Here is a 13,555-nt window from a genome sequence, read left to right as displayed (position 1 = left end):
GAGCACTCGGCCTGGATTTAAGAATCCCAAGTTCAAAATCCAGTCTCAGATATTTATTACTTAACCTTTATGGTTTTTTGCAAAGCAATGGGTTTGAGTAGCTTGTCCAAGGCCACACAGCTAGGTAATTATTGTCTGAAGCCAGATTTGAACTCAGGTATTCCTGACTCCAGGGCCATGCTCTATCCACTGCACCACCTAGCCACCCCCCACTTAACCCTGTTGACTTCAGTTTGTTCATCTGGAAAAGGAGCTGGAAAAGGAAATGTCAAACCTCCGGTTTCTCTGCCAAGGAAACTCCAGATGGAGTCACCAAGAGTCAAACAAGACTGAAACAAATGAACAAATTCATTTGGAAATGTTTGGAACAGTAGGGACCTTTCTCTCTACCTCTGTCTATCCCCAGGCAACCATTCATCTCCCATTCATTCATCCAACAAACATTAAATACCTACTGTGTGTGAGACAGATCAGAAAAGAAAACGACAGATTTGACATGGATCCTGCTCTTGGAACTTAAAAGAGAAGGCTAGTACAGAGAAATATATGATATCAAGGGAAGTAAAGGAGACACTGAGACCTAGAAGTATGAACAGCCTAGGCATGGTGGTCTGGGGCAATCCAGAGAAACCCTGGTACCCTCCTAAAATATAAAAAGCCTTGGGGAAAGGCATGTTTAGCAGTACACACATGGAAGTTTTGGAGGAAAACATGGAATGAGAAGGCATGAAGAGGCTGCGATATGCTCTGACGAAAGGATAACCTTGATTAAAGATGCATTGAAGCCTTGGAGGTCCAATATTCCACATTAGCATCACTCTGATTTTCAGAAGATGCAATATTAATTAGTGGATAATCATCATGGGTCCAGAAATCCAGATGAATCATAGAAACTGTCACAGTCACAAAGGCTAGCATAGCTGGAAAGGACTTTAGAGACCAACAAGTCTAAAGTTAGACCTGGACAAGAATTTCCTCTCTAGCATGTCTCACAAATGGTCACTGATTCTCTGCTTGGATACTTCTAGCTAGGAAGAACTCACTCCCTTCCAAAGAAGCCCATTCCCCTTTTGGACAACTCTAATTATTAAGAAGGTTTCCCCCCTTTACATGAAGTCTAAATCTACCTTGCTACAAAATCCCCTCCCGGCCATTGCTTCTGTTTGTCCCTCCAGGCCCAGAGAAAATGAAAGATCCTTCTTCTGAATGTTGGGCCTTCAAATCTTTGTAATCGAACTGAACGTCTCAGCCAAAGGTCAAGGCAGAGAGAAATCTGTTCTCTGCTAACTCACCAAAGGTCAGTAAGTCAACCAACAGGCATTTAGGGAACACCTTTTATGTGCCAGTGACTGTACTAATCAGTGGGGATACAAAGAAAGGGTAAAAGACCATTCCTACCCTCCAGGGGCTTACATTCCAACCATGTGGATATAAGATTCATACAGAGGAGATGGAAGGCCATCTGAGAGAAGAAGACATTAGTAGTCAGGGAGAATATGAAGGACTTCCATGGCACATGGGATTTTCTGACTTTTGAAGAATTAACTAAGAGATGGAAGTGATGACAAGAACAAAGACACAGAGAGATGAGCGGTGGAGGGTAGGTTGCCCCTCCTTCCTCACAGGAATCAAAAGCTTTTTGATAAGGAACACCTGAATAGTCAGCTTCCCAGATGGGGATGGCATTTTAGTTGGTTTACCTAGTTATTGCAGGTTCAGGTAATGACTGAGTAAAGAAAAAGTGTCTGATGGGGAGGAGCCTTTCAAGACTCGATGACCCAGTCAAGTACAATCTTCTCAGAGTCCCCATTGATCCACTGATCATCCTTTACCTTGTAGAGACCCAAAGTCTCTATGACATTGGAGAAACCTTCCGGGTCTTCTTCCATGCCATCTATGAAAGCCAGAAGGGAGAGGTCTGTCCTGGTCACTTCCTTATTTCCACATCCCATCAGATGGCAAATTCTGACAATTCTAGCTCTTCTACCTCATTTGCATCTATCCCCAAGAATCTATTTATATCAGTCACCTGGGATCAGGTGCTATCAGGTACCTCCATCATGCACTATTTAATGGCTCCCAAGTGGACTCCATGGGTCACATCTCTCTCTTCTCCAGTAAATCTTCCAACCAGGTGCCAAATCAATAAACTCAAAAGTGCAGGTCTGATCGTGTCACTCCTCTACTCAAGAACATTCTATGACTCCCAATTGCCTCTATTTAACATTGATATCTTGCAAGGTCTGGCTTCAGCCTCTTTCCAGGTTGAATACATATGACTCGCTCCAAAATTCCATGGTCCAACCCAGAAACCTGCTTACTATTACTCCTCCATAACACCCCATTCTCAACAACACAGGTTGGGCAGCCCTTCTCTGAATATTTATCTCTTAAAATCCCCCTTTAAGACTAAAACCAAGAGAAAGTTCTTCCAAGAAGTTGTCTCAGATTCCCCAAGACCTAAGAGTCCCCACAAACCCAATGTCCCTTTGTCTATAAAAGTAGCTTTTTAACAATTTGCAAAGTGTTTCTGTGTAGTATCTCATTTGATCCTTACAAAAACAATTTGAGGTCTTTGCTCTTATTATTCCCATTGTACAGATGAGGAAACTGAGGCTGAGAGACAAATGACTTGCCCAGGTCATATAGCTAGTTCACATCTGAGGTCAGATTTGAATTCAGATCATGCTGACTCCAGTTCTCACCTTCCATCCACTACAGATTTTATAGTTACTTTGGTTCATAGATTTAATGTTTCAAGTGATCTCAGGGGTCATCTAATCCAAATGTTCCTTTATATTGATGAGGAACAGATGTGTGTGCATACACACACACACACACACACACACACACACAATGGGAGAAGTCACCTCTCAAACATCAGCGAAGTTTGAATCTGTTTGATTCTCCCCAAAAATATAAGCTCCTTCAGGTCAGGGGTGTTTCTATTTTAGCCTTTGCAACCCAGCACAGGGCCAATATACAGTAGGCATTTAATAAATGTTTGTTGATTGGTTCTGCATTTGTAGGCATTACATGATACAACCTCCTTGAGGTGAGAGCTGAGATACACTACCCCTGATGTCTAGAGGCTGCCAAGGGCCCAAAGTCATTCTCTCAAGGACAAAATAATGGCAACATTTACTCTTGTTTGTGGGGTTTTATGGGTAAGCTAATGAGATAAAATCATGATAACTATATATATATTAATAGAGAGTCCTTTAAAGTTGGCTTTTTTTCCATTTTTGCTTCCTGATAACCCTGTACAGTGAATATTATTACTCCCATTTTAAAGATGTGGAAGCTACTAACCAGAGGGTTAAATAAGTTGCCTGTGATCACACAGCTCAGAAGTTCAGCCATCTCTCCACTAGGACCCCCCCCCCCAGTCTGCTTGCCTGAATCTCATTCTGAACTCAGATGGACTGAGCAACAAGCACCATCAGCCTAGACTGACTTTATCAGGGCCAAAGACCTCCACAAATTGATTAGGGCTGAAGAATCCCGGGACCCAGAGCCATTGCTGCGGCTGTGTTCTTGGAGGACTGAGTCTCTCTGGTTGAGCAGCCACCTCAAATCAAGCCAATCCAGGTCAGAATTGGACAGATGGAAATCTTAGCAAGAACTAAAAATACCCAGGTCACCTGCTGGCTAGTGAGGCAGCAAGAGGCTATTTTTCACCCAGGAGGGTTCAGAGCAGGGACAGGAAAGAAATTTGATCACCAAAGGTCAACCTGCCTTCTGACATACCTGGGCCTGATGGATCTGGGAGCACTGAGTTTGAGAGAAAAGAGATCTGGGTTCAAGGTCCAGCTCTCCTGCTGATGAGATGTGTGACCTTGGACAAGTCATTTGGCAAAAGGGATACAGTAAAAAAGTACTGGCTCTAGAGTAAGAGAAAGTCCCTTCAAAATCTTCTCAGTGATACTTGGTTAATGACTAAGCCCCCTGTACCTCTTGTTCCTTAACTGTAAACTGGTCTCTGAGATCATTCTACCTTTGGATTTAGGATCTGGGTCTCAGTTTCCACTTTGGTAAAAGGAAGGGGTTGGACAAGGTGTCACCCTCTATTTTTTTTCCTCATTTTCCCACCTGCCTCTCCCAATTTTGAAGAGAAAATCAGAGTGGGAGTCCCTCCCTCTTCTTCATAAATCTCCTCTCAGTATATTCATTTAGCAGCAGCTCCAGTCAGCCCTCTGAGGTCTCACTCTACTCTAGCAGCTTTCTTAAAAACCCTCAAGTGAAAACAGACAGCCAGAGAAGAGGAAGGAGGTACACCAAAAAATTGTGTGATCTGGGGTTACCATGAGGGAAATAAAAACAAGGGACAATAAGATTGGACTTATGGAGGGAACACAGAAAAGAGGCAGGCAGTCCCAACTTAGCTCTTGATTCTATCAGATTTTAGAACTGAAACAACACATCAAGATTGTTGTATACTTCGACCCCTTTCATTTTACTGATGAGGACACTGAGGTTCAGAGAGGTTGAGTCTCCAAAATCAGAGTTATGAGGGACTTTATGGGCCATCAAGTCAAATTTTTCCATTTTCCAAATGAGGAACTCAAATCCAGAAGGTTTCTATGACTTGCTCAAAATCATAGAAATGAATTTGCAATTGTCTGAGATAGGATTTGAATCCAGGTTCTTCTAAAGGTCATCTTCATCATTCTGTCGATGATACCACACTGGCTGTTGGTAGTGAAAGAGTTGAGTCTCCTTCCTACCAATCAAGAGTTCTTAATGCAGACTACCTCTCATAGGATACCTTGAAAATGCTCTGAAAAGAGGCAATTTCTGTTTCATCTCAGCCTCTGCTAAAGGAAAATGATGACAGGGATTATTTTAATATGAATTTTCAGAAGAGTGGACCTGGGAGCAAGAAAGAGTATTGTTGCAGTCCACTCATTCATTCTTCACAGATGAACCTACATTCAGGGAGTTTCAAGAAAAAAGTCTAGTGGGCAGCTAAGTGGTATAGTGGATAGAGCATTGGCCCTGGAGTCAGGAGGACCTGAATTCAAATCCAGCCTCAGACACTTAATAATTATTTAACTGTGTGACCTTGAGCAAGTCACTTAACCCCATTGCCTTAAATAAATAAAAATTTAAAAAAACAATTCTCCAACACCAACAACTTCCCTCTGTTGCTTATGTCCAATATATGCTGCCTACAATTATTTATATGTGATTGTTTGGGGAGCTAGGTGGCACAGTGGATAGAGCATTGATCCTAGAGTCAGCTGTGTGATCCTGGACAAGTCATTTCACCCTGTTTGCCTTGGTTTCTTCATCTACAAAATGAACTGGAAAAAGAAATGGCAAACCACTAGTATCTCTGCCAAGAAAACTCCAAATAGAATCACGGAATCAGATGCAACTGAAAAATGACTGAAATCACTACAACTATTACTCCTCCTCCTATTATTCACCTATCTGCCTGGAGAATAGGAAGCTGCTCCAAGTGTCTCCTGATAATAACCTATTAAATTTGGGGGGGGGGAGTAGATAGATACTGTAACATGGCCAGTAGGTTCAGTATTAACATTTCCCAGAGCATCATTTCCTGGGAAGTGTCAATAAATGGATATATGGTAATATTAATATTTTTAAAATACTGACCCACCACATGAGACAAGCATCTTGTTTACCCCGATTCTCCACCCTCTACTTTTTTCTTCATTATCCCACCTCCCTCTCCCAGCTTTGAAGGGAAAATCCAGGTGGGAGTCCCCCTTCTGCATAGATCTCCTCTCAGTATATTCTATTAGCAGCAACTCCAGTCAGGCCCAAGCTTTTGAAGATTTGCTAAGAGGAGGTGAAGAGCTGTGAAAAAGTGATGACTGCAACTATAACTATTGGAGATAAACAGAGGAGAACGGAAGCCCACCCTGCCGAGTTCTCAGCTGCTCCTGTTACACTGCACCCAGGATGACAATCCTCTCTGCTTACAATTGGAGCCACTTGCTAAGGAAGAACCTTCCCAGGAGCAGCCTAGGATCTAGTGAATGGCAGCCAGTAAGCTGGCCTTAGAGTCAATGAGAGCTGGGTTCAAATCCTGCCTCTGATCCTTGTCATGTGTCAACTCATTCATAAACCCTTCCCATAATCATGAGACAACTCTAAAGTAGAGAGAATAATACTGATCACACTTGGGGCAGGGCTAGGTGTCGTAGTGGATAAAGCACCAGCCTTGGAGTCAGGAGGACCTGAGTTCAGATCTGGTCTCAGACAATAATTACCTAGCTGTGTGGCCTTGGGTGAGCCACTTAACCCCATTTGCCTTGAAAAAACCTAAAAAAAAAATACTGATCACACTTACATCATGGGGCTATTGTGGGACTCAAGTGATTACTCCCCTAATGTGCATGGCCATTGGAATAGTTCCTACACTCTTAGTTTAGGCAAAATATATGCAAAATGGGAATGTAAATTTATGTAAATAAATATTTGTATTTGAATTCTAAAGAATGGGGAACTTGCCCAAGAACTGGCCACAAAGTCAGGAACACCTGGGTTCAAGTCCCTCACATATTGTCACCTCTCCTCTCTCTAGGCAGCTCTCTGGTTGGCAGAGGGACTTTCTTTACTTGAGCAATCCCTATATCAATTATATCACAGGTCCAAACTCTTTCCATTTCATTTTACTTTTATCATTTAATCCTTCCTTTTGGAAAGTCAGTTCTCAGAGCATCACTATGGTATCAATTTAAAATCCATGGTCACTGTGGGCAGCCACTCTATAGCTAACCTATAGCACTTTCTCAGAGCAATGTTCTTGAATGAGAAAAATCAAGTACATGGGATGGCAAAGGAAACCAATTCTATTGAAAAGCAGTCATCAAAATATTATCAAAAACAGCCCTCCCCACCAAAATCAAGCTCTGATACCTCCAGTAAAAAAAAAAACCTGCTTCACCTTATCCTATGATAATAATATGATAGCGTTATCCCTACAGAAAGGCAGCAAGATGAAGCACTTTTTTCCCCATCATTCATTTCTTGGATAATATCCTCCTCTTGCAAACAGCAAGTCAACAAATATTTATTAAGCAAGTGCAAGACTGCGAGCTAGAAAGCACTCCTTATTGTCATCTATGGAGGCCTGTTCACACCCATCATGCTTTTCTTCTTTACAGGAATCCAATTGTCTTGGACTAAATGGTCACTGAGGTACCTTCAACTCTCAGATTCTGTGATTTATTCATCTACTGCCCTGTAGGTAAAAAGTAATAATAACCTTGAAGTGACTTTAGGAGTTACTAATTGTCTGGAGGACAGATGATAGCAGGAGCTGGAGTGACAAGGACCTGAGTTCAAATTCTGTCTCAGATTCTAGCTGAGTGACCCTGGATAAGTGACTTATCAATCTACTGTCTATACACCAGAACCCAGGCTGGCATTCAAGACACATGATTAAGTTCCAGGCTACCTTGCCAAACTTGCCCTCCTCAGCTACCTCTCCTTCAGTTCAACTGAAGACTATGGGGTACAGTGGAAAGTGAACCATGGACTTAATGGACCTGAGTTCAGATTCCATCTCTGTCCTTTTCTATCTATGTGACCTTGGGCAAGTCAATTTTTCCTCCCTGGGTCTCACCTCCAAAATGAGGGTGCTGGATTAAAAGACTTTCTAGCCCAAGTTCTGTGTCTATCTCAACCCTACTTTTGGTCCTTTCTTTCTGCTCATACAAATGCTATCGAGTTTGAAAAGTCCCAGTCCCACAGAATTGGAAAAGAACTCTGAGACCAGCTAATCCAACCTGTTTGTGAACAGGAATCCCCAGACAACATCACCACCAAGTGGTCACCCAGCTGTTGTCGGACATTACAAGTGACAGGGAGCTCTTCCCTTCCCTTGACAGGCCACTCCACTGGGAGGCACTTTTTATTTTTGCTTTTAGAGAATCTACCCAAGGTGTTCACACGGACTATTTCTGAGCTTATATTAGTCTGAACAGTCACCAGGCAGACGCCCTGTAACTCATTTCTAACACACTGATGTCGTTTTGGCTAGTAAGAAAGTAAAAAGATGGCTAGGTAGGTAAACAGGTGGGTGGGTGGGTGGGTGGAGAGACAGGAAAATGGCAGGTAGAATAAAGATAGATTAAAGAAAGATAACAGGGGCAGCTAGGTGGTACAGTGGGTAGTGCACTGGATCTGGAGTCAGGAGGACATGAGTTCAAATCCAACCTCAGACACTTAATAGTTGCCTAGCTGTGTGACCTTGGGAAAGTCACTTAACCCCATTGCTTTAAATAAATAAAATTTAAAAAAAAGAAAAAAGAAAGAAAGCTAACAAAGACAAATCTATTTCAATACAACTGGTTCCCTTCTGAGAAGAGGTTCATATGTTTCACTACACTACTCAAGGGAACCATGAGCTCTGCTTATTTCTCTTGTCTTTCTGCTGAGTTCACTTCACACATAGCATATTATATAGAAGTCACGGGTACCTTTTCCTGTGACTATATCTTTGTACTTAGACTATTAAGAGAAGCTATTTCTTAGTATCTCTCATAGCATAGGCTATGTTACCAACTGTACAGTAAGTGCTCTGACCTTATTCTCTGGTACGCTGTTCTCTGGAATGTGTCTGTGTGTGCATGTGTGTTAGAAGAGGAGAGTCACTTAATTCTGCCCAACCTTGTGTGATCCCATTTAAGATTTTCTTGGCAAAGACATTGGAATCATTTTCCAATTCCTTCTCCAACTCATTCTACAGAAGAGGGAACTGAGGCAAACAGGGTAAAGTGACTTGTCTAGGGTCACACAGCTAATACATGTCCAATGCCAGATTTGAACTTAGGTCTTTCTGACTCCAGGCCATTGCTCCACCTGTCACTCTGATTATATTAAGGAGTTTTAAAAATATAGTGTGCTGATAGTGCTATGAATAAAAAGGGTCAGCTTTGACACCCACCTTAGACATTTACTAGATGTAGAACCCCGGGCAACTCATTTAAACTTTCTTAGCCTCACTTTTCCCATCTATAAAATGGAAATAATCACCTTCTTAACAGGTTGTTATGAAGATCCATTGAGATTGTGGGTATAAAGGGAAAACACCCAGCCTATGACTTTAATGCTATGGAGAACTCCCAATGAGGTAACTCTCATTACCAATGTATCCTCATAACCTCTAGCCTCAGTGAGTTGCCTCCTCAAAGACCCGAGTGGATAGTGAGCGGGTCTCAAAGTCAGAAAGAAGCAAAGCAAGTTGCATCTCAACCCATGCTGGCTGTGTGACCCTGGGTTGAGTTACTTCACCTCTCAGTATCAGAGGCAAACGGTTATATAAATCTGGGCTATTATTGTCAACATGCCACATTCCCAGAAAGGTGGGAATCCAAAGTCAGCTGCTGGCTTTTGTGCCGTCCGACTAGGGCGATCTCGATTGTGGGGGTATGGTATTTGCTTGGCCCGGTTTGTCCAGGCTGTTTGTCCAAGTGTTCTCTCCCCCTCCACCCCAGAAAGCCAGAGCCCCTCCTCTCCTGCTGGAGGCTCCTTACCTGATAACAAACTGTCTGTTTTTATTGAGGGAAACTTCAAAGTCATTTCATGCTTGTGTCTATGAATCATCAGATGATCCTCGGTCGGGAAGCGCTGTCAGACAAATACAAAGAAAAAAAAAAAGAAAGAAAGAAAAGGAGATCCATTCAGAGAGTTTCACAATCCTCATGTGGCACCAGCTGGAGGGGGGGGAGAGTGGGAAAATGATCATCTAAGTCATTCAAACATGCCGGGGGAGCCAACAATGACTTTGGAGCAGTAAAAAAAGGATGAGCTGGGCTTCCAGTTTTTATTATGGAATGAGACACACTGCCAAGCTCTTCTGCCTGCCCCCCTCCCAACAAATGAGTCAAAAATGTAGGTCCCTTATTGTCTGGGGAGAGAGCCCAGTGGCAGGCAGCATCACCTGCAGGAACACCAAGAGTCCTAGGGTTTGGTCCTCCTGCCTCTGGAGGCTCCAACTTGGGATTCTAGGCTTTTTCAGATGAACTTTACCACACTCTGGGCAGAATGAGGGAGGGATGTTGGGAAATAACAGTGATGTGAAAGCAACATATATCAATAACATTTTTTTAATGAAGGAAGTGTTGTTTAAATCAACTGGGATAGCCTAGGGAATCTAACTCCATTCAACTCAGCAGTAATTAAAACAGCTACTATGTGCACTGGATGTTGGAATCACAATGGGATACAAAAAAAAAATGAAACAATCTTTGCCTTCAAGGAATTGAGATTCTACTGGCGAAGAAAAGATGGGAAGACAGGTATCACAAAAGCATGTTGGAGGTTGGGGATAAAATGAAACAGTCGCTGCCCTCATTTGCTTGACAAAGACACTGAAGTGGTTTGCCATTTCCTTCTCCATTATACAAATGAAGAAACTGAGACCAACAAGGTGAAGTGACTTGCTCAAGGTCACACAGCTAGTAGATGTCTGAGGCCAGTTTTGAACTAAGATGAAGCAATCTTGCTGACTTCAACCTTTCATGACTTCAAAGACCCTAATGCTCTGATAGGAGCACTTTGCCCATTTATGACAATTTATTGAGGGATTTATTTTAAAATAGTAAATGTACCAGAGGAACAATTGTCAAAACTTTAGTTTTGAAGTCTAGCCTTAGGGCAAACCCCAATCCCTTCTTCTTTCCTTATGCAAAGGAACACACCAGTCTTCCAAGTGGAGAGAATATCCCCTAAAAGCGAAATAATATTCCTTTTTTGAAGTTTTTCTATCTACCTGCCCCTGTTATTCCCAATATCAATAAGCAATAAACATTTAAATGACCTTAGTGATGGCCACTGGACACTGAAATAGTATCAGTCCTCAAGAGTTTACATTCTGCTAGGAGGAAACAAGTACACAGATAAATCGATGTAAATAAATAAACATATATGTAAATAAAGATATATATACATATATAGTGTAGAATATGCTACATTATATAGACTATGCTATATTCTATATTGTAGAATATGCTACATTATATAGACTATGCTATATTCTATATTGTAGAATATGCTACATTATATAGACTATGCTATATTCTATATTGTAGAATATGCTACATTATATAGACTATGCTATATTCTATATTGTAGAATATGCTATCTATAATATATTGTAGGAAATGCTCTATTATATATTGTAGAATATCTATGTATACAACGTAGACTATGCTATATTCTATATTAATATATACTATCTACAAAAATAGATTCAAAGCTGTTTTGGGGACCAGCGACAACTAGGAGAATCAACAATGGCTTTTCTTAGAGGTATCGCTTGAGCCAAGTATGAAGGTCCTTGTACGGTCACTGACCCTCTAAGCGGACCAAGCCATTCACTAGGATTTGGGATCACCAATTGTGAGCTCCCTGCTATTTCTGATCTCCTTTTGTCCTCCCTGTCTATTTTATTTCAAAAGGAGGTCTAGAGAGATCTAAAAACTTGCCCAAGGGCACACAACTAGGAAAGGATGGAGAAGATACTGGAACTCAGATCCTGGGATTCCTAACCGAGATAAGGGCTCTTTCTGTCACAATTCATTTCAAAAGCCATTTTAGCGTCACTGATCATTTCCTCCAATATTCCCGATCCATAGGTCAGAAATTAGTATTTGTTCACAGCCATGCATGCCCAAGGAGAGAATTCGAGCTCTTCTTGGAGCAGTTCGTAACTCGACAGGGTCCAAGAAACCATGTCTTACATTTCCATAGCATCTTTCCTTCCAAAGGCCCCTAGAAGTCCCTCCAAAATACAAGGTGGAGGAATGCAAAGATCCCCAAAGGAACCTTCCCAAATCCTCTGCAGCTACTGCTGCCCAGAGACCCTGCAAAGCCTCCGGAGAAACATTCCAGATAGGAAGCCTGCCTCTCACTTAAGGGTCATCTTAGGAAAAGGAAAGGAAATGATTTCAGAGAATCCCAGGCTCAAGATCTGACAGATGAACACACCTCTCCTGAACTAAGAAGCATGAAGCATGGGAACTCCCATGAACCACAAGTGGTCGTCGACCTCAGTTTCCCACATGTGCTCCTAACAATAGGAATATGGGAAAGATTTCAAGGTCATCCTCTGGTGCTAGGATGTGATTAAAGAAGTATCTCTAGAGGCGATAGAGAACAGAAGACCTCCGGCTTTGTTCTATGGAGAAGATTTACAATCTACCTCAGTGAGCTCATTGCTGTCCTTCAAGTAGAGATGAGAGACAAGGTGCCATAGTAGATATGCAATTATCTTTGGAGTAAAAGGGTAGGGTTCAAGTGCAACCTCTGACCCATATTGGCTGTGTGACCCTGGGCAAGTTCATTAACCTTCCTAAGTCAATGCTGAGCTGCATGGATGGAGGGAGATGCCATACCAGAAGTTTCCATACCAAGGAAAGGTCTCAAGGCCCCTTTCTTCTAAAGATTAAAGGGACCTCGGGCAATCAGGGGACAGTTCTCAGTCTGGAAAGATGTCAAACTCTCCCATAGTCTCCATGCTGGGTCATGTTTTCATCGATAATACAACAACGCCAAGTCCAAACCGTTCCATGGAAAAACAGACTTCCTCTTTCTCCCCATTTCTCAAATGACAAGCCTGGACATCTGGAGGGGCCAGTCATGAATTTGGCTGGCTTCCTGGGGGTGGGGGAGGGAGGGAGGAGGGGGTCAGCCCTATTGGATTTCAGTGGCTGTGGCTGGAGGTGCACACCAGGGGGGTGGGGAGGGTGGGAAGGGGGACCATGATGATAATAACAATCGCAGCCTCTCCCTGGAGAGACCAAACAGGATGTAGCAGTAATGGATCAGACACCAAGAGTGGTCTTGGGAGCTGGAGCCAAAGCCGCTTGCCAGGCACCCACCGGAGGCCCGCCAGTGGGACCCACTCACCTGTGAGCAGCCCGGGGCGCTGCAGACAAACGGCCTTTCCTGCTCCAAGTTCATCTTGGATTCCTCATAAATCTACAGATTAAGGGGAAGGGGATAGAGACAAAAAAAAAAGAACACAAAAATTCATTAATATCCCTGGCTGCAGCCTCAGAAACACGCACAGCCCGCCGCCGCTCGGGGAGCCCTTTTCCCAATGGCTCTCAGGATATCAAATTCCCCAAATAGACAAGGACAAATGAACAAGGATCCAAGATTCTGACTGGCTCATATTCATTAGGCTCCCCACAGGCTGAGATCTCAGTGTTTTTTATTTACTTTGAAGGGGGAGCAGGGTGGAAGAAAGTCACTGGGCTGCCCCAGCTAAAATCCAACAGACAACTCCTCTTCTTATCTTTGGGATTATTCCTCTATCAGACCAGAACACTTGAAAGCATTCTGAGAAAGATGCACCTTTCAGAAGGAGCCAAGACTCTGAATGGGGGGGGGGGGGGGCGCTTTCATTTTTACCAATGAGCGAATGGAAGCTTCAGGTAATTAGGAACAAGGTTACTTGAAGAGGAAGAGGCAGAGACCATGGTTGAGACCACGGTTTTCTGAATTCCTTCATTATTACAGATGAGGAAACTGAGGCCTGGAAAAGATTATAAACTTGCCCAAGTTCATGTCG

The 13,555-nt window shown here is 42.7% G+C and overlaps 1 protein-coding gene across 2 annotated transcripts in view; it reads right to left on the bottom strand.

Moving 5' to 3' along the window:
• CREB5 (cAMP responsive element binding protein 5) overlaps positions 1–13,555 on the bottom strand; it is a 495,825-nt gene that overhangs the window by 405,524 nt on the left and 76,746 nt on the right. For both annotated transcript variants that reach the window (XM_074195556.1, XM_074195557.1), the window contains exons 2-3: positions 12,889–12,960; positions 9,513–9,606 (exon numbers count right to left, since the gene is read on the bottom strand). In XM_074195556.1, the coding sequence (XP_074051657.1) occupies positions 9,513–9,606; positions 12,889–12,942 (148 nt within the window). In that variant the 5' untranslated portion in view covers positions 12,943–12,960. The remainder of the gene's footprint in view (positions 1–9,512; positions 9,607–12,888; positions 12,961–13,555) is intronic.

The sequence above is a fragment of the Macrotis lagotis genome, chromosome 7 (genome assembly GCF_037893015.1).
Source record: "Macrotis lagotis isolate mMagLag1 chromosome 7, bilby.v1.9.chrom.fasta, whole genome shotgun sequence".
NCBI lineage: Eukaryota > Metazoa > Chordata > Mammalia > Peramelemorphia > Peramelidae > Macrotis > Macrotis lagotis.
Note: the sequence above shows the minus strand (reverse complement) of the source record. Positions and strands in the feature narration are given on the sequence as shown.